General features: G+C 41.4%; 1 protein-coding gene across 3 annotated transcripts in view; it reads right to left on the bottom strand.

Moving 5' to 3' along the window:
• Positions 1 to 26,924, bottom strand: part of cblb (Cbl proto-oncogene B, E3 ubiquitin protein ligase) — a 158,911-nt gene that overhangs the window by 44,741 nt on the left and 87,246 nt on the right. For all 3 annotated transcript variants that reach the window (XR_002948389.2, XM_024376769.2, XM_024376768.2), the window contains 3 exons: positions 25,586 to 25,673; positions 16,952 to 17,083; positions 11,651 to 11,854 (listed from right to left, as the gene is read on the bottom strand). Coding sequence is in view for 2 of the 3 variants with exons in the window: in XM_024376769.2 (XP_024232537.1) it covers positions 11,651 to 11,854; positions 16,952 to 17,083; positions 25,586 to 25,673 (424 nt within the window). In the remaining variant the exon portion in view is untranslated. The remainder of the gene's footprint in view (positions 1 to 11,650; positions 11,855 to 16,951; positions 17,084 to 25,585; positions 25,674 to 26,924) is intronic.

Below are 26,924 nucleotides of genomic sequence, written 5' to 3'. Positions count from 1 at the left end.
AAAAGGGGAAACCAAGACAAGTCGCCCATGGGCATACACTACCCGTAGGTAAACTTTGTTAAATACACTAGTTAGAACTGGGTGGACCACCCACTGTATTTTTGGTTAGTTAGTTAGCTGTTGTTAAAGTAGGCTAGTCTAGCTTAGGGGTGTTTTTGAATACTTATTGTTTCTTTCCTTGGGTCCAGCTCAGCCCCTTTTCCTGCTCCCCCCATTACCGTGTGTTTTCAAATAAACCTTGAGTTTGACAGTAGATTTCAGTTGTCCTGGTTATTTCGTTCACACTTTTACTTTGTCACTATTATAATTTGCCTGAGTTGTTACGGGTCTCATTACCATCCCCCCTAGACTGTCGGGCCAAAAGGGATTCGTAACACTAAGTCAAAATGCTGAGATAGTAAACCATACAAATAGAATGTTTTTTAATTTCTAACATTGTCTGGTAATTTCAGAGGTGGCACAACAAGTACCAGAGTGGTGGGGGGAAATGTTTTTCCTGGGGCCCAGAGTTTCTCCTTATCTGGTAACCTAACCTAACCAAGTAATACTCCAAGTATGCCATAGGAATAAATCACCTATAAAAAACTTTTATACAGGCTGTGATGGGATCAGAATTGTTCTAATGGTTAAAAAAAAAAAATCCTGGAAAGGATGAAAACATAAAAATCTAAACACCATTACTTTGTCCCTCTTTCCAACGCTTTTGTGTCAATATTTTTTATTAAACCAAGTCAATTGTGGTGGGGCAAATGCCGGCACGCCACACGTTTGCCGGCGGCCCTGCTGTGCTTATTACTTTTACCCTAAAAGTTAAGCGACCTTTGTGAAGGTTTGGTGTGGTATGGCTATTATTAGGCTTAGCTACTGCAGGCCTATGAAGGCAGTGCATACTGGCACTCCAACTGACTCTGGTAGTTGAACTTAGCCTCCTGTACGCCTATACAGTGGGGCAAAAAAGTATTTAGTCAGCCACCAATTGTGCACGTTCTCCCACTTAAAAAGATGAGAGAGGTCTGTAATTTTCATCATAGGTACACTTCAACTGTGACAGACAAAATGAGAAGAAAACAAATCCAGAAAATCACATTGAAGGATTTTTAATGAATTTATTTGCAAATTATGGTGGAAAATAAGTATTGACATGACAGCCCGCTTGGAGTTTGTCAAAAGGCACCAAAACACTCTCAGACCATGAGAAATAAGATTCTCTGGTCCGATGAAACCAATATTAAACACTTTGGCCTGAATTCCAAGCATCACGTCTGGAGGAAACCTGGCACGATCCCTATCGTGAAGCATGGTGGTGGTGGCAGCATAATGCTGTGGGGATGTTATTCAGCGGCAGGTACTGAAAGACTAGTCAGGATTGAGGCAAAGATGAACGGAACAAAGTACAGCGAAATCCTTGATGAAAACCTGCTCCAGAGCGCTCAGGACCTCAGACTGGGGGCAAAGGATCACCTTCCAAAAGGACAACGACCCTAAGCACACAGCCAAGACAATGCAGGAGTTATCATGACAGGCGAGACCCAGATGCAGACAAAGTAGGCAGATGGTTGGAGTCTTACAATATTTATTAATCCAATAGGGTAAGGCAAGAGAATGAACGTGGACAGGAAAAAGGGTCAAAACCAGTTCAGAGTCCAAAAGGTACCGAAGGGCAGGCAGAATCAAGGTCAGGGCAGGCAGGATGATCAGGCAGGTGGGAAAGTAGTCCATAGTCAGACAGGGGTCAAAACCGGGAAGACTATAAATAAGAGAATAGCGAAAGGATTAGGGGAAAACATGCTGGTTGACATGACAAACATACAAGACGAACTGGCACAGAGAGACAGGAAACACAGGGATAAGTACACTGGGGAAAATAAGCGACACCTGGAGGGGGTGAAGACAATCACAGGAACAGGTAAAACAGATCAGGGCGTGACAGGAGTGTCCTGAATGTGTCTGAATGTCCTTGACTGGCCAGGACAGAGCCTGGACTTGAACATTTCTGGAGATTTAGTACATTTTAAAAATTGGGAAAAGGCACTGTATATACACACTCACACACACTACACAGACACTCTCACACAAAACCCACACACATGCTGTCACGTTCGCTGGAATAATTATCAGACCAAGCGCGTTATGGTGTCTACATGATATTTATTTTAAAACGCACAAAACAAAAAAGAAAGAACGAAACAAACAACGAACTGTGACAACAGAGGTGCTACGTGCACTAACTCAAAACCATATCCCATAAAACAAAGGTGGAAAAAATGCTTCTTAAATATGATCCCCGATTAGAGATAACGATAGCCAGCTGCCTCTAATTGGGAATCATACCAAACACCAAGCCCACATAGAAAATAATAACTACAAAACCCCCCAGTCACGCCCTGACCTCCTATACCATAGAAAAACAAAGGCTCTCTATGGTCATGGTGTGACAGTGCCTCCCCCAAAGGTGCGGACTCCGGCCGCAAAACCTGAAACAAATGGGGAGGGTAGGGGGGTGATTAGTATTGGTGGCGGCTCTGGTGCAGGTCGTAGCCCCCACTCAGCTTGTGGATCCGCCAGCATCGGGGGCGGCTCTTGTGCGGGATGAAGAACCTGCTCATCCCGTGGATCCGCCAGCATCGGGTGCGGCTCTGGTGTGGGCCGAAGAACCCGCTCATCCCATGGATCCAGCCATGGACCCGGGCTGAAAACTGTGCCTGGACTGGACCTAGGTGCAGAAGAAGACTCTGACCTTGGAGCTGGACTTGACGCCGGGCTTAGACTGATTATCGGCGCAGGGTTAGGCTCCGGCCATGGAGCTGGAAGTTCCGGACCGTGGACCGTCTCAGGAGGTTCCGTTGGAGGACCCGGACTGTGAAACGCCGCTGGAAGCTCTGGACTGTGAACCGTCGCCGGAAACTCTGGACTGGGACTCGTCGCCGGAAGCTCTAGACTGTGAACTGTCGCCGGAAGCTCTTGACTGGGGACCGTCGCTGGAAGCTCTGGACTGGGGACCATTGCCGGAAGCTCTGGACTGGGGACTGTCGCCTGAAGCTCTGGAATGGGGAGGCGCACTGGAGGCCTGATGCGTGGGGCCGGCACAGGTCGCACCGGACTGGTGACACGCACCTCAGGTAGAGTGCGAGGAGCAGGCACAGGACGTACCTGACTGGGAACACGCACTTCAGGGAGAATGCGAGGAGCAGGCACAGGACATACCTGACTGGGAACACGCACTTCAAGGAGAGTGCGAGGAGCAGGCACAGGACGTACCTGACTGGGAACACGCACTTCAAGGAGAGTGCGAGGAGCAGGCACAGGACGTACCAGACTGGGAACACGCACTTCAAGGAGAGTGCGAGGAGCAGGCACAGGACGTACCAGACTGGGGACACGCACTTCAGGGAGAGTGCGAGGAGCAGGCATAGGACGTACCTGACTGGGAACACGCACTTCAGGGAGAGTGCAAGGAGGAGACACATGATGTACCGGACTGGAGAGGTGCACTTGAGGCCAGAAGCGTGGAACCGGCACAGGTTGCACCAGACTGCTAACTGGATCCTCTGGTCAGATGTTGAGCATAACACACTTGCACAACATCTCTCTCATCTCACTCTCTCCCAACTACGCCATTGCCTCCCTGACAGTCTCTGGCTCTTCCCTCTGCTCAGCCGCCAGCTCCATGCCCCCCCAAAAAACTTGGGGTTGTCCTTGGGCTTTCTGTAGCCGCGAACCCTGTCGTCGTCGCTGTCCTCCATAATCTCCTTCCGTCTGTCGCCAAGGAAGGGTTTCGCATCTCCCCATCACTTCTTTCCATGTCCAGAAATCCTTCCCTCTTTGGGCATGCTGCTAGGTCCTGGTTTGATGGGATATTCTGTCACGTCTGTAACTAGAAAACCCCCCAGTCACGCCCTGACCTACTATACCATAGAAAAACAAAGCTCTCTATGGTCAGGGCGTGACACACGCACAACATACACACGCTTAGTGATACAACACATAGACACACACACACTGCACAGTGATCTGGTACTGCCTGTATACAGCTCCATTCATCAGTGTCAGAGAAAGGTGCTAAAAATGGTCAAAGACCCCAGCCAACCAAATCATAGACTGTTCTCTCTGCTACCACAGGGCAAGCGGGTACCGATGCACCAAGTCTGGAACCAACAGAACCTTGAAAGGTTTCTACCCCCCCAAACCATAAGACCGCTGAACAGTTCGTTAAATAGCTACTCTGACTATCTGAATTTACTCTTTTTGCACCAACTCTTTTGGGATGGGTGCGCATATAGGCAATTTGTCGTTGGGATGGGTGTGTATATAGGCAAGCTGTCGTTGGGATGGGTGTGTATATAGGCAATTTGTCGTTGGGATGGGTGTGTACATAGGCAATTTGTCGTTGGGATGGGTGTGTACATAGGCAATTTGTCGTTGGGATGGGTGTGTATTTAGGCAAGTTGTTGTTGGGTTGGGTGTGTACATAGGCAAGTTGTCGTTGGAATGGGTGTGTATTTAGGCAAGTTGTTGTTGGGTTGGGTGTGTACATAGGCGAGTTGTCGTTGGGATGGGTGTGTACATAGGCAAGTTGTCGTTGGGATGGGTGTGTACATAGGCAAGTTGTCGTTGGGATGGGTGTGTATATAGGCAAGTTGTCATTGGAATGGGTGTGTATATAGGCAAGTTGTCGTTGGGATGGGTGTCTACATAGGCAAGTTGTCATTGGGATGAGTGTGTACGTAGGCAAGTTGTCATTGGGATGGGTGTGTATATAGGCAAGTTGTCGTTGGGATGGGTGTGTACATAGGCAAGTTGTCGTTGGGATGGGTGTGTATATAGGCAAGTTGTCGTTGGAATGGGTGTGTATATAGGGAAGTTGTCGTTGGGATGGGTGTGTATATAGGCACGTTGTCGTTGGAATGGCTGTGTACATAGGCAAGTTGTCGTTGGGTTGGGTGTCTACATAGGCAAGTTGTCATTGGGATGAGTGTGTACGTAGGCAAGTTGTCATTGGGATGGGTGTGTACATAGGCAAGTTGTTGTTGGGATGGGTGTGTACATAGGCAAGTTGTCGTTGGGATGGGTGTGTATATAGGCAAGTTGTCGTTGGGATGAGTGTGTACGTAGGCAGGTTGTCGTTGTGTTGGGTGTGTATATAGGCAGGTTGTCGTTGTGTTGGGTGTGTATATAGGCAAGTTGTTGTTGGGATGGGTGTGTACATAGGCAAGTTGTTGTTGGGATGGGTGTGTATATAGGCAAGTTGTCGTTGGGATGGGTGTGTACATAGGCAAGTCTTCGTTGTGCATTTATTCCTTTTTCTATTTTTTCTATTTTATCTCTGCATTGTTGGGAAGTCCCACATGTTGCTTAGTCTACACAAGTTGCTTATGATGCATGTGACAAATACAATTTCATTTCATTCTTGTGTATTTTATTCTTGGTGTTACTATTTTTATTTGTATCATTATTTTTCAACTTCTTTCTGTCCCTCTAATCAGGGGAATGGGACCACAGGTGTGTGTATGTGGATTCTCTGACCAAATTCTTTTCGTAAAATGTCATTCCTGAAGAACGTGTCTCAACTCCTGAAGTAGTTGTGAAACAAAGATCTATCTGAAATCAAATCTAGAGTCGGCTTTCTATTTCGCAACAAAGCCTCCTTCATTCACGCCGGCAAACTTACACTAGTAAAACTGACTATCCTACCAATCCTCGACTTCGGCGATGTCATCTACAAAATAGCTTCCAATACTCTACTCAGCAAACTGGATGCAGTTTATCACAGTGTCATCCGTTTAGTTACTAAAGCACCGTATACCACCCACCACTGTGACCTGTATGCTCTAGTCGGCTGGCCCTCGCTACATATTCGTCGCCAGACCCACTGGCTCCAGGTCATCTATAAGTCCATGCTAGGTAAAGCTCCGCCTTATCTCAGTTCACTGGTCACGATGGCAGCACCTACCCGTAGCACGCGCTCCAGCAAGTGTATCTCACTGATCATCCCTAAAGCCAACACCTCATTTGGCCGCCTTTCCTTCCAGTTCTCTGCTGCCTGTGACTGGAACGAATTGCAAAAATCGTTGAAGTTGGAGACTCTTACCTCCCTCACCAACTTTAAACATCTGCTATCTGAGCAGCTAACTGATCGCTGCAGCTGTACATAGTCCATCGATAAATAGCCCACCCAATTTAACTACCTCATCCCCATACTGTTTTTATTTATTTACTTTTCTGCTCTTTTGCACACCAGTATCTCTACCTGCACATGACCATCTGACCATTTATCACTCCAGTGTTAATCTGCTAAATTGTAATTATTCGCCTACCTCCTCATGCCGTTTGCACACAATGTATATAGACTCTTTTTTTTCTTTTTTTCCTACTGTGTTATTGACTTGTTTATTGTTTACTCCATGTGTAACTCTGTGTTGTTGTCTGTTCACACTGCTATGTCTTATCTTGGCCAGGTCGCAGTTTTAAATGAGAACTTGTTCTCAACTAGCCTACCTGGTTAAATAAAGGTGAAAAATAAAATGTAATCCGGAGACAGGTGTTTTTTCCATCTCCTTAGCTATCATACTCAAATTCCATTGATTTCAAAACTCAGAAAGTGGAGAGCAACACTTACGCAGTTTTTCTAAGCGATACATAAAAAAAGCCGCGTTAGACAGGATTACCTACCAGCTCAAATAGACAGAAGTGTGCAATATGGCAGACCAATCCAAACTCATCTTTCGGCATGTCCAGCCCACTCATTATCTCAGCCAATCATGGCTAGCGGGAAGGTTGCCAACTAGGCTCGTAAAATTGTATTTGTATTTACAGATGGCATACAAGTTGGTTATTAATCTCTTGAGACTAGGGGGCAGTATTTTGATGTTTGGATGAAAAACGTGCCCAAATGAAACTGCCTATTTCTCAGGCCCAGAAGCTAGAATATGCATATAATTGGCAGATTAGGATAGAAAACACTCTAAAGTTACCACAACTGTCAAAATATTGTCTGTGAGTATAACAGAACTGATATTGCAGGCGAAAACCTGAGGAAAATCCAACCAGGAAGTGCTGTTATTTTGAAACCTCTGTTCCATTGCATGCCTACCCTCCATTTATAGGGATATCAACCAGATTCCTTTCCCTATGGCTTCCACATGGTGTGAACAGTCTTTAGACATAGTTTCAGGCTTTTATTCTGAAATATGAGCGAGAATGATCACATCGCGTCAGTGGATAGCTGTGTGTCCCCAGAGTTTTGCGAGGGAGAGGGGCTTGGAGCAGACATTTTCTCTCTCTCTCCTATTGAAAAAGCTACTGTCCGGTTGATATATTATCGATTATTTAATGTAAAAACAACCTGAGGATTGAATATAAAAACGTTTGACAAGTTTCTACAAACTTTACGGATACTATTTGGAATTTTCATCTGCTCGTCGTGGCCTGCACGCCCCTGTGAATTACTCAACAAAACGCACCAACCAAATGGAGGTTTTTTGATATAAAAATAATCTTTATCGAACAAAACAAACATTTATTGTGTAACTGGGAATCTCGTGAGTGCAAACATCCGAAGATCATCAAAGGTAAGCGATTCATTTTATTGCTTTTCTGACTTTCGTGACCATCTACTTTGCTGCTAGCTGTTTGTAATGTTTTGTCTGCTGAGAGCTGTGCTCACATAAACACTTGGTTTGCTTTCGCTGTAAAGCTTTATTGAAATCTGACACGCCAGATGGATTAACAACAAGCTAAGCTGTGTTTTGGTATATTGCACTTGTGATTTCATGAAAATTTAATATTTTTTGTAATTTAATTTGAATTTGGCGCTCTGCAATTCAGCGGATGTTGACGAAAATGATCCCGCTAAAGGGATCGGTGCGCCATGAGGTATTTTAAGACACATGGAAGTGTGAGAAGGCATTTCTGCCCCCAAAAATGTTTTGTTAAAAAAAAGCTACGTTCAAACTGCTCTCCTGTGAAGAAGTGACCTGCAACATACGAATAGTTTCCTGAAACGGGTCACATATATGTTGGTAATGGTTGACAGTTACTCCAAATGGATTGAGGTTTTCCCTGGGTCAAACATTTCTTACAAATAGCTAGTAATGTCTCTGTACCACAGAATGTATCAGATTGTTGGGTATGTGGATTGTTACGAGACAGTGCTGAGACTATGTCATGTGGACCAAAGCAGGTAACCTTACAGACAGAGAAAAGGATAACGTAAAGGTTAACGTGTTTTATGTGAAGAAGTGTACAGTCGTGGCCAAAAGTTTTGAGAATGACACAAATATTCATTTTCACGAAGTCTGCTGCCTCAGTTTGTATGATGGCAATTTGCATATACTCCAGAATGTTATGAAGACTGATCAGATGATTTGCAATTAATTGCAAAGTCTCTCTTTGCCATGCAAATGAACTGAATCCCCAAAAAATATTTCCACTGCATTTCAGCCCTGCCACAAAAGGACCAGCTGACATCATGTCAGTGATTCTCTCGTTAACACAGGTGTGAGTGTTGACGAGGACAAGGCTGGAGATCACTCTGTCATGCTGATTGAGTTCAAATAACATACTGGGAGCTTCAAAAGGAGGGTGGTGCATGTAATCATTGTTCTTCCTCTGTCAACCATGGTTACCTGGAAGGAAACACGTGCCGTCATAATTGCTTTGCACAAAAAGGGCTTCACAGGCAAGGATATTGCTGCCAGTAAGATTGCACCTAAATCAACTATTTATCAGATCATCAAGAATTTCAAGGAGAGTGGTTCAATTGTTGTGAAGAAGGCTTCAGGGCACCCAAGAAAGTCCAGCAAACGCCAGGACTATCTCCTAAAGTTGATTCAGCTGCGGGATCGGGGCACCACCAGTACAGAGCTTGCTCAGGAATGGCAGCAGGCAGGTGTGAGTGCATCTGCACGCACAGTGAGGTGAAGACTTTTGGAGGATGGCCTGGGGTCAAGAAGGAGAGCAAAGAAGCCACTTCTCTCTAGGAAAAACATCAGGGACAGACTGATATGCTGCAAAAGGTACAGGGATTGGACTGCTGAGGACTGGGGTAAAGTCATTTTCTCTGATGAATCCCCTTTCCGATTGTTTGAGGCATCCAAAAAAAAGCTTGTCCGGAGAAGACAAGTTGAGCACTACCATCAGTCCTGTGTCATGCCAACAGTAAAGCATCCTGAGACCATACATGTGTTGGGTAGCTTCTCAGCCAAGGGAGCAGGCTCACTCACAATTTTGTCTAAGAACACAGCCATGAATAAAGAATGGTACCAACACATCCTCCGAGAGCAACTTCTCCCAACCATCCAGGAACAGTTTGGTGATGAACAATGCCTTTTCCAGCATGATGGAGCACCTTGCCATAAGGCAAAAGTGATAACTAAGTTGCTCGGGGAACAAAATATCGATATTTTGGGTCATGGCCAGGAAACTCCCCAGACCTTAATCCCATTGAGAACTTGTGGTCAATCCTCAAGAGGCGGGTGGACAAACAAAAACCCACAAATTCTGACAAACTCCAAGCATTAATTATGGAAGAATGGGCTGCCATCAGTCAGGATGTGGCCCAGAAGTTAATTGACAGCATGCCAGGGCAGATTGCAGAGGTCTTGAAAAAGAAGGGTCAACACTGCAAATATTGACTCTTTGCATCAACTTCATGTAATTGTCAATAAAAGCCTTTGACACATGTGAAATGCTTGTAATTATACTTCAGTATTCCAGAGTAACATCTGACAAAAATATCTAAAGACACTGAAGCAGAAAACTTTGTGAAAATTAATAGTGTCATTCTCGAAACTTTTGGCAATGACTGTATTGCTGTTCTTGTTTTGTTTGTTTTGTTTTTGTGTTTGTCATTTTTTTTTGTCTTGCTTCAGTACAAATCTCACCAGATTGGGTCTGCTGGATGGTCAGGATTTCTCCCTAAGGATTAGCCATCTAACTCCCAGAACTCTGCATTGAGATCGCCAAGATGATAGGGGAATATAAGCCAATTTTCAAAAATGGTTTCAACTGTGTATTGTTATTTTCTTTGACATTTGTCTCAGACATTAGTATTAAGAATATTGGTAGACGTAATATTGTCAGACAGTGAATAGTTCATCTGGATATCTTGAATCAGAAATGGCCTAAACTAAGCTGTTGTTCTGGTGTTTCCTCTCTTGAGGTTATGGCGAAGGTGACAACAGATGGTAACTATGGAAGGGATCGATATAGAACAGTGTGAGCCTCACCCCCTCTAACCAGCTGAAGTGATTGCGACAATGGCGTTTACTATGGCCCTATCCTGACCACTTCTACCTGAGACCTGAGTCCGAGCCAGCAACCTGTGTGGGATCCTGAGTGGAGCAGCGGTCTAAGACACTGCATTGCAGTGCTAGAGGCGTCACTACAGACACAGGTTCGATCCTGGGCTGTATCACAACTGGCGGTGATTGGGAGTTCCATATGGGTGGCGCACAATTTGCCCAGCGTCGTCTTGTTTAGTGGCTGGGGTAGGCCATCATTGTAAATAAGAATTTGTTCTTAACTGACTTGCCTAGTTAAATAACTAATTGAACTGATCATAAAATGCAGAAAGGAGATGTAGCCTACACACAACAGCTCGCTGGGCTGGACAGTTTTCTCCAGTGGATTTCTATTCCTTCATTACTACTGATATGCGATTAAGGTAGAGGGTGCTGCAAGTTTCCCTTCGCGAGGGTGGAGACTTTGCCAACTGGAACTCCAGGTTTCTAACACGTATGGACCCAGAACTTAATCATACAGCTGACCAAATGACGCAATATTTTAGTTCTGGGTTAACCAAGATTAGACTGATCTAAAGAGTGACTGCAATCCACACTTTGGTTTTGGTAGAAAAGTCACAGTCAAGAAACACTTATGTTAGCATTTTTGGACTAAAACATTGTTTTACTCAGCATTAAGCGTGTCTGAAGTTACAAATAACACTATTACAACAGTGTGACTGTTTAGGAATAAAAGCAAAGACATCCTCTGTATTGTATGCTTATTGTTTAACCATTGATATGTTCAAAGGGACATTTTGAGACCTTTAGGAGCATCAGTTACTGCTTGAATGTCTACCAATGGCATATCCATATTTTTGTATGAAATTACACTGGTCATTGAAAACAAGCATTTCGCTACACCCGCAAAAACATCTGATAAACATGTGTGTGTGACCAATAAAATTTGATTTGATTTCAAGTATTTATAAACTAAAAATATCCCACACTTTAGATGAGGCCACACAAAAAGACTTGACTAATGATTAGTTAGTAAATGGTTTATAATGTAAGGACCTATATAAAACATCTTATTAAAGATCTTATGAATCATTCATAAATACTTTAAAGGTTGTTTATGTGTGAATAACTACGCTACTAGCATTTACCAATGTGGGAGTAATGATTCATACATGATAATGAAACCATTTACTAATCCATTATAAATGCTTTATTTACGTGGAATTATTATGAAGCGCTACCTTGAGTTTTAAATCCTCTATAATGTTTCATGTGTGTATTTTGTTGTACTCACATGGCTGAGGCAACTCTATATGTATTTTATATTTTTCAAACAAATAAATGAATTCACACAATTACGGAGTATAATGATTGACTAAAAGTGATAGTAAATGAAGAGTGTGAAGTACCTTCCGGATGGAGGCCAGTCTGTTCATGACCAGAAAGTCCTCTCTATCCTCGTCCAGGTCGTCCAGGTCCAGCATAGGCAAGCTAAAGTCATCCAGGAAGAAGCACTTAGCCCCTGTGTTGCGCGGGTCAAACGGGTCCACGATGATAGGCTCTGTGCCTTTGATCTCACACCGGCAGAAAGGGCACCCTTGTCCGTCCGACTCCTGTTGAGAAACACACATCAAGCTTTAGTACATTTGCAGCTAAAAGATGCACTGTAGTATATAGGCCTACATATATAAGTAAGTAAATGAATCAAACATTCAAATAAATGCAATCCCACATGCACATGCCCAGAAACTATACACATTCAGGCATACAACACACACACACACACGGACACTGTGGGATCTAAAGCAAGAGAGGCAATTGTAGACAGCTGGGACACATGGTTTCATTCAGAAGAACCTGTAGGCCTTGGTAAGACATCTTTCCTTTCCCCCTTAAAAAGAGCACTGGCAGAGTAAAGTGAAGACATGCACACACATTAAGAAGGAAGCCATTTTGACAATCTACAAGCCTCAGTGCTCCGAATACAGATTTCACATGGCAGAGGAAAACAATCAGCACTAAAAATAAATAAATAAAAGGCTTCCATCTTTCATGATGAGGTTTCCCTCTGTTTCAACTTTAGTGAATCAAAGGCAGGCAATATTTACAAGAACAAAAGCCTGATTGTGGCAGACATATATCTGGTTGGGGACTTGCGAAAGGCATCAAAGCATTTTTGGAAACCAATCCTAATTAGAGTGGGAGGCTGCTCAGGCTCACTGACACTGCAGAAAAATCCCCTGTCCTCAAAAACTGGCCTCCTGTGAGCCTGTCCATCCACGGACACATTTCACGCAGGCAGCCCTAAAGACACATTCAGCATCGGCTGACAACGCAACACATTGTTTCTGGTAGTATAGATTCCCTGGTTTTCCCAAAATTCTGGTTGGAGGATTCCAGTGATGTAAAGTACTTAAGTAAAAATACTTTAAAGGACTACTTAAGTATTTTGGGGGGGGGAATCTGTACTTTACTTTACAATTTATATTTTTGACAGCTTTTATTTCACTACATTCCTAAAGAAAATAGTGCACTTTTTACTCCATACATTTTCTCTGACACCCAAAAGTAATCCTTACATTTCGAATGCTTAAGCAGGGACGGAAAAATGGTCTAATTTAAACACTTATCAACAGAACATCCCTGGTCATCACTACTGCCTCTGATCTGGCGGACTCACTAAACACATGCTTTGTTTGTAAATGATTGTCAAAGTGTTGAAGTGTGCCCCTGGCTATCCTTAAATTTAAAGAAAAAAATGAAAATAGAGCAGTCTGATTTGCTTAGCATAAGGAATGTGAAATTATTTGTACTATTACTATTACTTTGATAATTTAGTATATTTTAGCAATTACATTTACTTTTGATACTTAAGTATATTTAAAACCAAATACTTTTAGACTTTTACTCAAGTAGTATTTTACTGCGTGACTTTCACTTTTACTTGAGTCATTTTCTATTAAGGTATCTCTACTTTTACTTAAGTATAACAATTGGGTAATTTTTACACCACTGGAGGGTTCCGTAATCAGGCGGGAATAAGCAGGAAATCCAGAATCCTCCAATCACGATTTCTGGAAAACCAGGGAATTTATTGAAAGTTCCCGGAATTTTGCAACCCTAGGTATAGTAAATGCAGTAAATGATCCCAGTCAGTAAATGATCCCAGTCATAAGACATGTAAATTTTGGTCCTAGGTTAGATATTCATCTGATCAATCAAATCAGAAGATTCAGAGTTGCAGATCCATGTATGTACATACTGTACATTACAGTAAATGTGTAAAAATATATGCATCACCACTCTTGGCCAAAAACAGCCACATCTGATCACAACAGAAGAGAAGCCCCGCAAACACGTCCTTTCCAAAAAACAGAATGGCCATTCAAATCCCCCCAGGGCCCACCCCTTCTGCCTTAAGAAACTTTCTTAAGTTCAAATAACAGGATGTGATCAAGAATCTTTGAGTAATGGCAGATGAGATGTTTTATTATTTTTTTAAAATAAGTAGTACCAGAAGTCCTTGTTGAGTAGGTTAATGTGACGAGGGTAACCCCCCCGTATTTGACTCAACTGGAACATATCTGTGGTTTTTAGTTAGTCATAAAATAGAGAGAACGGAGGTTCAATCTATGACTTACACGGCCCACACCTGACATCACTGCGCTGACAAAGGCACACACACACACACATACACACATATACGTGTCCTTGGGCCCCACTTCAGATGGAGCCATGGGAATCACTAGTGGAGCAATAGACAGAGAAATATTAAGGGATAGGCTAAGCCATTCTACCATTCTAAAACCATCACTAACTTGACATCAACCATACATAGGGCCCTATAAAATTGGGTGAATATCTTCTCTGTTTTTCTTTGTTTTTTCAGATTCACACTTTTTTAATAGAAAAACAAAATTGGATGTTCTAAGTCCACAACAATGCTTAAACTTCTCCAGGACACCACTTTTCAGTTCAATACATTTTTCAATATTGTTGAATTCCGTTTTTAATGTCTGGATTCCGTGATTCTGTCCGCATTCTTTGTAAAGCGGATTTTTATAGGGCCCTTACTTACAGGGAGGAGATGGGTAAGGCTTGTGTACTAAAACAGAACAAAACTAACTGTGCCCAAGATAATTTCTTATGTATCTGTGTATTTTCTGCATTACCAAGTTCATAGGTTTATATTACAGTATTTGCACATGATACATAGCTGTCTGTTTGTGATGTGTACAGTATCTATAGATGTGTATCTGTAATTACTGTATATCAGGACCACCTCCAATATGAAAGGGTTATTAACACACATCGCTGAAAGAAATAAACACATGAATCCACCACAAATATATGACACCCAACAGTGCAAAACAGTGCCTCATGTAAGCAAGTCTGTGTTTCTGCTGAAGATCAATAAGATGACACAATAGATTGTTTACTTGGGAAAAGCAGCACAGATGTCCCACTACGGGAGGAGGCCAATAGAGACTTATTAGGACAGTAATTACAAACATACACACATTGCCGTCCCATCTGATACACACAGAAAATCTACCAAGTTTCAATACCGGTAATAATTCATAGTTATCCTGGAAGTGCCCATTTAAAGCGTTTAAAATCAAGATATGGTCACTATGCCAGGGTTCTCCCCAGATAAGAGGGGCGCTGTGCCACCCTGTCGGCTTGGCTGCACCATGATTTCAGATCAAATTAAACGGTATTTACTAATGATAGAGTAACTATCTTTGTTCGGCAGCGCATTTCAGCAGTAGGCTATCTCAATGCACAAGAGCGCACTCCGAGTATAGCGTTGTATAGTCATTCTTACTCAGTAAAACAAAAGTGAAAAGACCAAAGTTGCTAAACTTGCTAGATAACCTCCAACGAATTACAGAATATCTCCTATATTTGGCTAAATCGAGTTGATGATTATACAGATAGCAGATCAGCTCACGAATAACTGGGAAATAGTGGAAATAGTTACAGCGGTATTTTGACAGGCATACACGAATGATGTGCTCTGATAATGCAACCTATGGATTACATAATAAAGTTAAGAATTTTCATGCGAGACATGAGTCAAGATTTTGGGACTGGATAGGAAAATAGCCTAGGCTCTAGGACAGTTAGAAGATATAACTTTCCCTCATGACTCTCTGAATTAATAACAGACTTCATATGACAGTGAGTTCTGCATAGGCCTATCAAATTTGTGAAAATTCACAATGACAGCTCAAAGAGGCACGTTCTTTTATAGGCTATAGGCCTACTGTAGGGGTTCCCTGTAGGATTTATTAATTGCATTTGGGTCGTGTGTGCAGTCCGGCATTGTCAACTATGCATGCGCTTTGAATTTATGGCGACTTTGTGTGATGTAAAAGGTTTCCATGCAAAAAGCTGTTTGGATAATGTGCTCTTTTATTTGTTGCTAATCTGAGGTTGCGCATGTTGTGTAGGGCCTGCATTAGTGCTGACATTGGATAATTGTTTTTGTAATTTCTCGGATCTTGTCATTTTATTTTTTCGGGAAATGTAAAAGAGTGTTACCGGGACAGTCCCGGGATTCCGGATACCCATGTTAATCAATAGCACCTACTGTAGCACCTGACATACTAATGGTCGTTTGATCGGAAAATGTTATTTTCTCGTCTTCCTTAGAATGGATCCTTCAGAGGTACACACGCGGTGGTCCTCAGTCGAGTTTACTAGACTAAAGTACTTAAACAGCTGCAGACTGAATTTTCCGATGTAGCCTTTATCTTCTTAAGTCGAGAGTTTGAGGGTCTTACCATTTTCTGGTTTGGTAGAGTCTAACCATTTTACACGCCAGTAGCAACCCGGCCATGTACTGGTCTAAATGGTTGATTATTCAGGTTACAGCTATGACCACTGTCCTCACCGGCAGCAACCCGGCATGTTTTGGTCTAATATGTTAATTCTTCAGCTAGTCCTTTTAAGCACTTGCCTTGGAGGGCGGTTCCAAAGTCTATATGAAAAACCATTATCTTATTTAGAAAGGCTAAAATCACATCTTCTCAACAATAGTTTCATATTTAATCATATAAGTTTTATAACATTTAGATGTGACTCTGACATGTATATTGTGAAAGCTCTTAAAGTTACAATGTTTCCGTTATAACATTTTTAATGATATCACCAAACAACAACTGGTTTGACATGATTATTGTTTGGACCCCACCATCCATTTCCCATATTAATTAGGTAAGAAATATTGTTTCAATGTCCAACCTTTTGATGTTACACTACTGCAAATCTCTCTGCTGTAACAAAGGGATTTTTAACTTCCATTTCTGCAAAGTGGGAAAGAGAGTTCCTGCAAGGTATTGGCCAACATCCCCTACTTCCTCTCTGTTGGAGGGGGGGCTCTCTCTGATCCTCACCCAGAAGGGAAAGTCATGACAACTAAGTAGACATAAAGAACACTGTTGGAAAAGCATTAACAGTGGAAACACAGAAATGCCTTGTTTGCACCACAGATGCTCAAATAAATTGTGGCTCAATCGAACAAATACGGGAAAGGCTGTTTGGTTTTCTGTGCACTAGCCTAGCAATTGGCACGCGTGCAATGCCAAGATAGATTGTGCTAGTGTAACATGATCCAGCCCTGTCATGTAAACCTTGTGATTCAAACCCTACTCACAATGACAAAATACACTCTGCAATGCACCGTCAACATTTTATTTGATTACCTGCCAGGCAGTCAAGCAGGAGGTGCACATGAGGTGTCCGCAGGGCTCGATTTTTACATCCTTGTCGTTCTCTGCGCAGATCTTGCACAGCTGGAAGGTGGAGCCCATCTCGCAGTAGAGCTCGTACTGCTCCTTTAGGACCAAAGAGGGGTCAGTTATGAGGCAGCACACACAACTCATGAATTAAAATAAGAATTGGTCACACTCCACATGAAGCAGAATTTTAATTGAATTTAAATTAAAGGAAGTGAATTTGAATCAAGTGAGACGTATAGTGCATTCGGGAAAGTATTCAGACTGCTCAACTTTTTCCACATTTCGTTACGTTACAGCCGTACACTAAAATGGATTCAATTGTTTTTTCCCCTCATAAATCTACACACAATACCCCATAATGACAAAGAAAAACAATAAGAAAAACAAAGGAAATATTACATTTACATACAGTACCAGTCAAAAGTTTGGACACACCGATTCAGGAAACTAGGCATATGTCGCATGTTACGACTTAACAGGAGAGTCGTGTGAACGTAAAAAAAATTTTTTTTTAATCAAAATGTTCAAGTTTTGAAATCAGTGGAATTATAGCATGATAGCTAAAGAGATGGAGGAAACACCTGTCTCCATATTTCATCTTCAAACTAAGGGCAACCGTGATATGGCATTCCTGACAGGGAGACACATCCATGCACGATGATGCATACAGGTAAGAAAGTCTAGCGTTAGCTAGCTAACGTTACATTTTCAGATATTACACGTTTTCTAATTTTGACAGGAAGTGGTTTCAATTCAAGCTAACGTTAGCTGGTTGGCTCCCTAGCTGATGTTATTATTTGTTTCTCAGAGCCGTTTGCTGTTCTAGCTAGAGCCTAGTGTTTTGCTAGCTAACATTGAACATGGATAGTTAGCACTATTCATTGTTGTTTGACTAGCTAACGTTAGCTGTCTGGCTCTTTAGCTAACGCGTTATGTGACATGTGTGAACTTACACTTTGTTTACCAAGCTAGGTACATTGTTTACCTAGCTAGCAAGCTTTCTAAGTGCCAGAGCGCAGAATAACTGATGAATTTACAAACGCTCAACATCAGTTGAATCTGGCCGGTGTCAGTAAACATTGGCAAAAAAAGGTAACTAAATTGTTGCCAGCAACACAGTTAACATGACAACAGCCTAACCAGCTCTGCTAGTGCGAGTAAAATGGTCAGAGTGGGGTGTTTTCTCAATTGTGTCTGGAAGTAGCTAGCAAGCTAGCCAATGTTAGCCAGTTAGCTTGAGTGCTTGACTGCCGTTGTGAGGTCAGAACGTTCGGCCAGAGCGTCCAGTGTGTGCTCTGAACACTCAGAGAGCGAAACGCTCTGAATTTACAAACTGAAAATCTCTTACAGTTGCAGTCACCAACAGCCTAACCAGCTCTGCTAGGGAGAGTAATGTTCAGTGAGCTGTTCTCTCATTTGTGTCTGGAAGTAGCTAGCAAGTTAGCTTGAGTGCTTGACTGCTATTGTTAGTGGGTGGGGCTAAACTTTAAGAGGGTGTGAACGATGCTGAATGGGTGTAGACAAAGAAGTGCTCTCCAGTAGTAGTACCAAAACATTTAAAGGACATTTTCTCGAAAGTGAGTTTACAACTTTATCAACTTTCAAAGCAGAATTACATTCCCAAATATTTCCTCCACTGTAGTCTATGATATACCATGTTGTAGCTCTGAGTCTCTACTTTTATCCAATGTGAAAATGATCTACATAAGACTGATTTGAGCCAGTCGGTCACATTTGACATTGGTTATCTTTTGATTGTTTTTAGTCCCATCCTTCAGCTCCATTAAACCGATCTATCTCTGAACACCATCCAGTTTTGAATTCTATTTGATATATATTTTTCAATTGTGCTGTGATGTTTCACAAACGTTCTGAACCTTTCTATTCTCATAGTTTCTACAGATTGTAAATGAAAGTTAAACATTTTTGCTAAGAGTATTATTATATTATTGGTCGATTGACAATGACTTTTCAGATCATCCAGCAGTGCTATTTGTTGCGTTAACTCCAGGTAAATGTTGCAATTCTTCAGCCATTCCTGAACATGCAACCAAAAACAAGCTACATATAGAGAGTACCAACACAAATTATCTAATGATTCTGTCTCTTCGCAGCAAAATCTGCAGAGCTGAGACGGTTGCATCCTCGATATATATAACATCCTATTGGTTGCAAGAATTTTGTATAATAATTTACATTGAAAAACTCAAAGTTTAGATTCGTTTTCGTTTTGTGTATTAGTTCATAAACCATGTGCCATGGAAACGGTACATCAAAAAACTCTTCCCAACTATTTTGCAATCCGTAAGGCACAGCTGTCAATTTTCAGTGCTTAAATGAAACTGGTTTACTTTATCACAATTTTTCCCACTGTTGGGAATGTTGGTCTTTAATGCAGGACTAACAGGACCAACAGACAAATGCCTTACTTTCTTCCCCTGTTTTGTCATTTACCCAGAAAGTAATATATGGGGCCAGGAGAGACAGTCATCCATGGTTCAGATTTGCTTCAAAAGCCACTGCCAACTTGAGTGAACTGTAGACAAAATAACCAAAAAACTAAGGGTGATGGTGGCAAGCTCACCATGTTCAAAAGTTGTGGCCTAATCACCTCTAAGTAACTTCAAACCAAGTCATTGAGTTGATTTGGTCATGTAATTTTGAACATGGTGAGTTTGCCCCTATCCATAGTTTTTGGTTAAAGCTCAACTTGAACAAGATATTGTTTCATAACCTCAGCATATGATCGACGGACTTATTGGCTGATTCATGTGATTTAGGCTGCATTTTGTGATGATGTTGGTCTATCAGGTTTGACAAGCTCTGATTGATAACCACTTTTTAGGTATGATGAGAGACAGAAACAGATGTGGCAGACCTTTACAATGTTGAAGTACAGTGAATTCCTCAGAATACTAAGTGTTTTCTTTATTATATTACTACCCTATTAACACATATTTGTTTTAAGTTGGTGATAACATGGACCATCAGACTATTTTATTCTCTACTTTAGGGGTATTCTCTACTTTGGGGGTATCCGAAACAAATGTGTAAAAAGTACTTTATGAAAATGTTGCATCTGGCCTTATAAATAACACAAAGACATGTCAAATCAGGTAATGCCAAAATTAGTCGAAATGAAGTAGGCTTTGAAGTGATTGAAATGCATCAGACAATTATTGGAAAGTTCGGGAAACCCACAAATGTCGCTGAGTTAAAGCAGTTCTACATGGACGAGTGAGCCAAAATTCCTCCACAGCAATGTGAGAGACTGATCAACAACTACAAGAAGTATTTGGTTGCAGTCATTGCAGTTAAAGGTGACACAATCAGTTATTGAGTATAAGGGGGCAATTACTTTTTCACACAGGGGTATTGAGTGTTGCATACATTTGTTAATTCAGTAAATGAAATAAGTATCAACATTTTGTGTTATTTGTTCACTCAGTTTCCCTTTATCTAATATTCGGTTTGGGTTGAAGATCTGATAACATTCAGTGTCAAAAATATGCACAAATCTGAAAGGGAACAAATACTTTTTCCACGGCACTATGTTCCTGAGAGTCTTAGCTTTCTGCGATGCGGTCACAATTGCCATTATAAAACAGGTTGTTTGGATCCTAGATGCTGATTGGAGGAGCAGCGTTCCAAGCTGTGCTGTATTGGCCGTTACAGGCACACTATGCCTGCTAACAGTTCCATCAATTATCATTGCACTACCATCAGAATTTCACCATCATAAGAATTTGCATCTATTCTATTTATCTCAACTCGCACATTATTTCCCCTTGATTGTAGCCTAGCATTTAGTTTGGTACAGCTGGGGTAATATAAGCTGGCTGCCTGTCCGACCTCTGAAGATTTGTTTCACTTTTGAAATGCAAACTCCCCTGGACCCTACCACAAAGTGTGTGCCCTCAGGCCTGGAGGGAAGCTAAAGTAATGCCCCCTTTACTGGCTCAAATAGCAGACCAATCAGTTTGTTACTAACCCTTAGTAAACTTTGTGTTTGACCAGATACAGTAAACAAATTGACAATAGACTTTCAGCACTCATAGGGAATGACACTCAACAAGCACGGCACTTACACAAATTACTAATGATTGGCTGAGAGAAATTGATCAAATGGTTGTGGGGCTGTTTTGTTAGACTTCAGTGCAGCTTTTGACATTATCGATCATAGGCTGCTGCTTGAAAAATGTATGTGTTATGGCTTTACATCCCCTGCTATAATGTGGACAAAGAATTACCTGTCTAACAGATCACAGAGGGTGTTCTTTAATGGAAGCTTCTCCAACAGAATCAGGAATTCCCCAGGGTAGCTGTTCAGGCCCCTTGCTTTTTTCAATCTTTACTAACGACATTCGACTGGAATTGCGTAAGGCCAATGTGTCTATGTATGCGGATGACTCAACTCTATACACGTCAGCTACTACAGCAACTGAAATGACTGCAACACTTAACAAAGATCTGCAGTTAGTTTCGGAATGGGTAACAAGGAATAAGTTAGTCCTAAATATTTCCAATACCTAAAAGCATTGTATTTGCGAAAAATCATTCACAAAACCCTAAACCTCAACTACATCTCGTAATTAAAATTGAGCAAGTTGAGGTGACTAAACTGCTTGGAGTAACCCTGGATTGTAAACTGTCATGGTCAAAACATATTGACACAACAGTAGCTAAGCTGGGTAGAAGTCTGTCCATAATAAAGCACTGCTCTGCCTTCTTAACAACTCTATCAACAAGGCAGGTCCTACAGGCCCTAGTTTTGTCGCACCTGGACTCGTGTGGTCAGGTACCACAAAGAGGGACTTGGTAAAATTGCAGTTGGCTCAGAACAGGGCAGCACGGCTGGTCCTTAAAAGTACACGGAGAGCTAACATTAATGACATGCATGTCAATCTCTCATGGCTCAAAGTGGAAGCGAGATTGACTTCCTCGTTACTTGTTTTTGTAAGAGGTGTTGAGAAGCAGAAGGTACGGAGCTGTCTGTTTAAAATGCCACCAGAGGTCTCTTCACAGTCCCCAAGTCCAGAACATACTATGGGAGGCGCATAGTACTACATGGAACTCTATTCCACATCAGGTAACTGATGCAAGCAGTAGAATCAGATTTAAAATGCAGGTAAAAATACACCATATGGAACTGCAGGGACTGTGAAGTAACACAAACATAGGCACAGACACATGATAACATACGCACTATACACACACGTACACATGGATTTTGTGTTGCGATATGTGGTAGTGGAGTATGGGCATGAGGGCACACACTTAAGTGTGTTGGGAATTCTGTAATTAATGTATTGTAATGTTTTTAAAATTGTATAACTGCCTTTATTTTGCCGGACCCTGGGAAGAGTCTTGGCAGGAGCTAATGGTTATCCATAATAAATAGAAATACAATAGAGAGGTGTCCAGACAAGACAAAACCTTTTCTGAGCCAGGCCGAAATCACCCATCATCATCATTATTATGGATATATCCAAGTAAATGACAATATAAAAAAAGCTCAAACAGACGAAAATGCAGCTAGTGGGCTGTCATTCCAGGTGCAATGTTTGACGTGACGGAGTTAGCTGAAGTTGGGAGTGACAAGAACGTTAGTCAGCCTGCATAGCAACCACTTTTGTTAGAACGGAAGACCAGCCCTCTACAGGATGGGTGTTCCTATTCCGGGATGGTTGAGCTAACGTGCGCTAATGTGATTAGCATGACAGTTGTAAGTAAAAGCAACCTTTCCAAGACATAGACATGTCTTATATGGGAAGAACGCTTACATTCTTGTTCATCTAACTGCACTGTCCAATTTACAGTAGCTATTACAGTGAAAAAATGCCATGCTATTGTTTGAGGAGAGTGCACAACAGCAGAACTTTTATCACGGCAACTGGTTTAATACATTCACCTCTGAAGGTAAATAATGTACTCACATTCAGTAATATTGCTCTGATTTGTCATCCTGAGGGTCCCAGAAATAAAATGTAGCATAGTTTAAGTATAAGCTAATGATCCATCATGTATGATATTCCTGGGAGTGTGTCAACTTAAATGTTGTATTACCATATAATTTTGTATGTTCTCTGTAGTCACGTACTTGAAAATGTATCAATTGACCAATTCGGCACATTTGGGCAGACTTGATACAAAATATTGACTAGTATTGCCATGCTTCACTGGCTTAATCTGAAACTTTGCGCGCACACTGCTGCCATCTAGTGGCCAAAATCTAAATTGTGCCTAAACTATACATGATTGACTTTCTCTTGTATTTCAAAGATTATTTTAAAAAATTATAAACGCCTGTTTTTTTTTGTATTATCGTTTACCAGATCTAATGTGTTATGTTCTCCTACATTAATTTCACATTTCCACAAACTTCAAAGTGCTTCCTTTCAAATGGCATCAATAATATGCATATCCTTGCTTCAGGTCCTGAGCTACAGGCAGTTAGATTTGGTTATGTCATTTTGAAAAAAAGGTACAGTTCTTAACTTCTTTGGGACTGGGGGGGCAGTATTGAGTAGCTTGGATAATAAGGTGCCCAGAGTAAACTGCCTGCTACTCAGGCCCAAAAGCTAGAATATGCATATAATTAGTAGATTTGGATATAAAACACTGACGTTTCTAAAACTGTTTGAATGATGTCTGTGAGTATAACAGAAATCATATGGCAGGCAAAACCCTGAGAAAAAAAAATTGGAAGTGGGAAATCTGAGGTTTGTAGTTTTTCAAGTCATTGCCTATTGAATATACAGTGTCTATGGGGTCATATTGCACTTCCAAAGGCTTCCACTAGATGTCAACAGTCTTTATAACCTTGTTTTAGGCTTCTTCTGTGAAGGGGGAGAAAATGAGAGCTGTTTGAGTCAGGTGTCAGGCAGAGTGCCATGAGCTAAATCATGCGCACGGCTGAGAGAGGTAGCTGCGTTTCTTTTCATTTCTAAAGACAAAGGAATTGTCCGGTGGAAACATTATTGAAGATTTATGATAAAAACATCCTAAAGATTTGACATCATTTGACATCTTCCTCCGAATTGTAAAATAACTTTTTGGACTTTTCGCCTGAAATTTTGCCTGGACTTGCCCACGCCTCGTGAGTTTGGATTTGTGAACTAAACGTGCGAACAAAAAGGAGGTATTTGAACATAAATGATGGACTTTATCGAACAAAACAAACATTTATTGTGGAACTGGGATTCCTGGGAGTGCATTCTGATGAAGAACATCAAAGGTAAGTGAATAATTATAATGCTATTTCTGACCTTTGTAACACCTCTCCTTCTTTGGAAAATAGCTGTATGTTTTTCTGTGGCTAGGTGCTGACCTAACATAATCGCAAGGTGTGCTTTCGCCATAAAGCCTTTTTGAAATCTGACACAGCGGTTGCATTAAGGAGAAGTTTATCTATAATTCCATGCATAACACCTGTATCTTTTATCAATGTTTATGATGAGTATTTCTGTAATTTGATGTGGCTCTGCACTTTCACCGGATGTTTGTTTGAGACAATGCATTTCTGAACATAACACACCAATTTCAAATGAGGTTTTTGGACATAAAGATTAACTTTATCGAACAAAACACACATTTATTGTGTAACATTAAGTCCTGTGAGTGCCATCTTATGAAGATCATGAAAGGTTAGTGATTAATTTAATCGCTATTTCTGACTTTTGTGAGCCCTCTCCTTGGCTGGAAAATGGCTGTATGATTTTCTGTGACTAGGTGCTGACCTAACATAATCGTTTGGTGTGCTTTCGCTGTAAAGCCAATTTGAAATCGAACACTGTGGCTGGATTTACAATAAGTTCATCTTTAAAATGGTGTAAAATACTTGTATGTTTGAGGAATTTTAATTATGGAATTTCTGTTGTTTTTCATTTGGCACCCTGCAATTTCACTGGCTGTTGACGAGAGGTTTTAAGAATAATTAAAAAATTATTAATGACTGGAGCGTGTCTGCAGCAACATGACCAAACAAACTAAAGACCTGTCCAGACTATTTCCTCTGATGGAAGATTGAAATTGTATGAATTTACTTATCAAAATAAGGTTTTTGTTGTTTTAATATGTTGGTAAATGTTTTATAAAAGCAATAAGGCACTTGAGTCAGTGCTGCATCATGAATACAGTCAAAGGTAAATACAGTCACAACACCATTTTACCTGTGACTGTTTTCCTGATACATCACTCCATCTTGTGCCTTATTGCTTAAATAGCCCTTTCAAACGCTATAACCAAATTCATGGGAACAAGATCACAATTGCATTCAATTTATATCCCCCAGTCATTTTGTGTGATTATCCCTTCTAACGAGTCCTGTGTGACCTGTGAGCGTTTTAGAGGAAAACAGAACACAACACATGTTCCTGAGAGTGTTAGCTTTCAGTGATGGGTTCATAATAGCTAATAGCCCAAACCAACCCTAGAGCCAAATTCATAGGAAGAAAACTAATTCAACATGTCACACTGGCTTTAGAAAACAATTGTTGCAGAATGTAAACGGCCTGTCCGGCGGCTGGGTGGGACACAAATGCAATTTGCAAAAATGCAATATTCTCTCTCTCACACACACACACCCCACACACTGACCTGTGTGACTTTAATGTGATCATGGATGGTGGGTTCACACAAGCCTTTAAGGTCAGGGTTGTAGCTGCGTCCGTCAGGAAACAAGTAGCTGAGGACAGAAGATAGACAGCTCAGATATCCCAGCATTCCTTGCAGACTGCTGACAAAAACTAAGAACGACACAGAGATGTCACAGAAGGCACAACAAGCTAAATTTAACATCTATTATCAAACATCTTCATAACACAGTCATAAAAATGACATTGCATGGCATCTCAACTTAGGACCACTTTAAAAGAGACTCAGCATTATCCTGACACAGAATACTTTTTGGGAGAAATATTTTTGTTTCATGGAGCATGGCACATGAATGCATTTGTGACCTTTATTTAACTAGGCAAGTCAGTTAAGAACAAATTCTACAATGATAGCCTACACCAGCCAAACCGGGCGACACTGGGCCAATTGTGCGCCGCCCTATGGGACTCGCAATCACGTCTGGTTGTGATACAGCCCGGATTCAAACCAGGGTGTCTGTAGTGATACCTCTAGCAATGAGATGCAGTGCCTTAGACCACTTCACCACTCGGGAGCCCAAGGTAGTTTGTTTCTGCAATTTGTATTTTACCACAATACATTTCTTATGACAGCACTATGAAGAGTGAAGTCATGAAGTGCTCTCTCCAAATCGAGTCCCCATGATCTGACTGCTTTGTCCACCGACACACACAGGCAGTGAGCCTAATGTGCTATCATGCATAATTGTATCCTAGGAATCCTCCGTTAGAATATTTGCAGAAGTGGGCCACCTTTGCTCGCATCCCAAAGGCGCTCTGAACCGAAATCACTCAAGTGTGGCGAAAGAGATCAAACTACATTTACAGAGGTAATCATCCCTCGTCGCCTGAGCAGTCAAGACAGAGAGGAAATAAGACTGTGTAAATGGCTACATCCCAATTCCCCACCTTCCTCCCAAAATGTGCACTTGCATTGCAGGGCCCAATTCCCTCCCTACCCCGTCAATGATTGCAGATTTGTAGTAGAAGCAAAATAATAAGGTTTAGTTTATGTCACAGTGTATAACACTGGCAGATAAAACCTGAATTGCAGTCCAAACATACAGTACCAGTCAAAAGTTTGGATGCTCCTACTCATTCAAGGGTTTTTCTTTCATTTTTACTATTTTCTACATTGTAGAATAATGAAGACATCAATACTATGAAATAACACATATGGAATCATGTAGTAACCAAAAAAGTGTTAAACAAACCAAATTTATTTTAGATTTTAGATTCTTCAAAGTAGCCACTATGCTTTTCCAACACTCATGAAGGAATTCCCGCATATGCTGAGCACTTGT

The sequence above is a fragment of the Oncorhynchus tshawytscha genome, linkage group LG17 (assembly GCF_018296145.1).
Source record: "Oncorhynchus tshawytscha isolate Ot180627B linkage group LG17, Otsh_v2.0, whole genome shotgun sequence".
NCBI lineage: Eukaryota > Metazoa > Chordata > Actinopteri > Salmoniformes > Salmonidae > Oncorhynchus > Oncorhynchus tshawytscha.
This window is presented reverse-complemented; position numbering and strand designations above follow the sequence as displayed.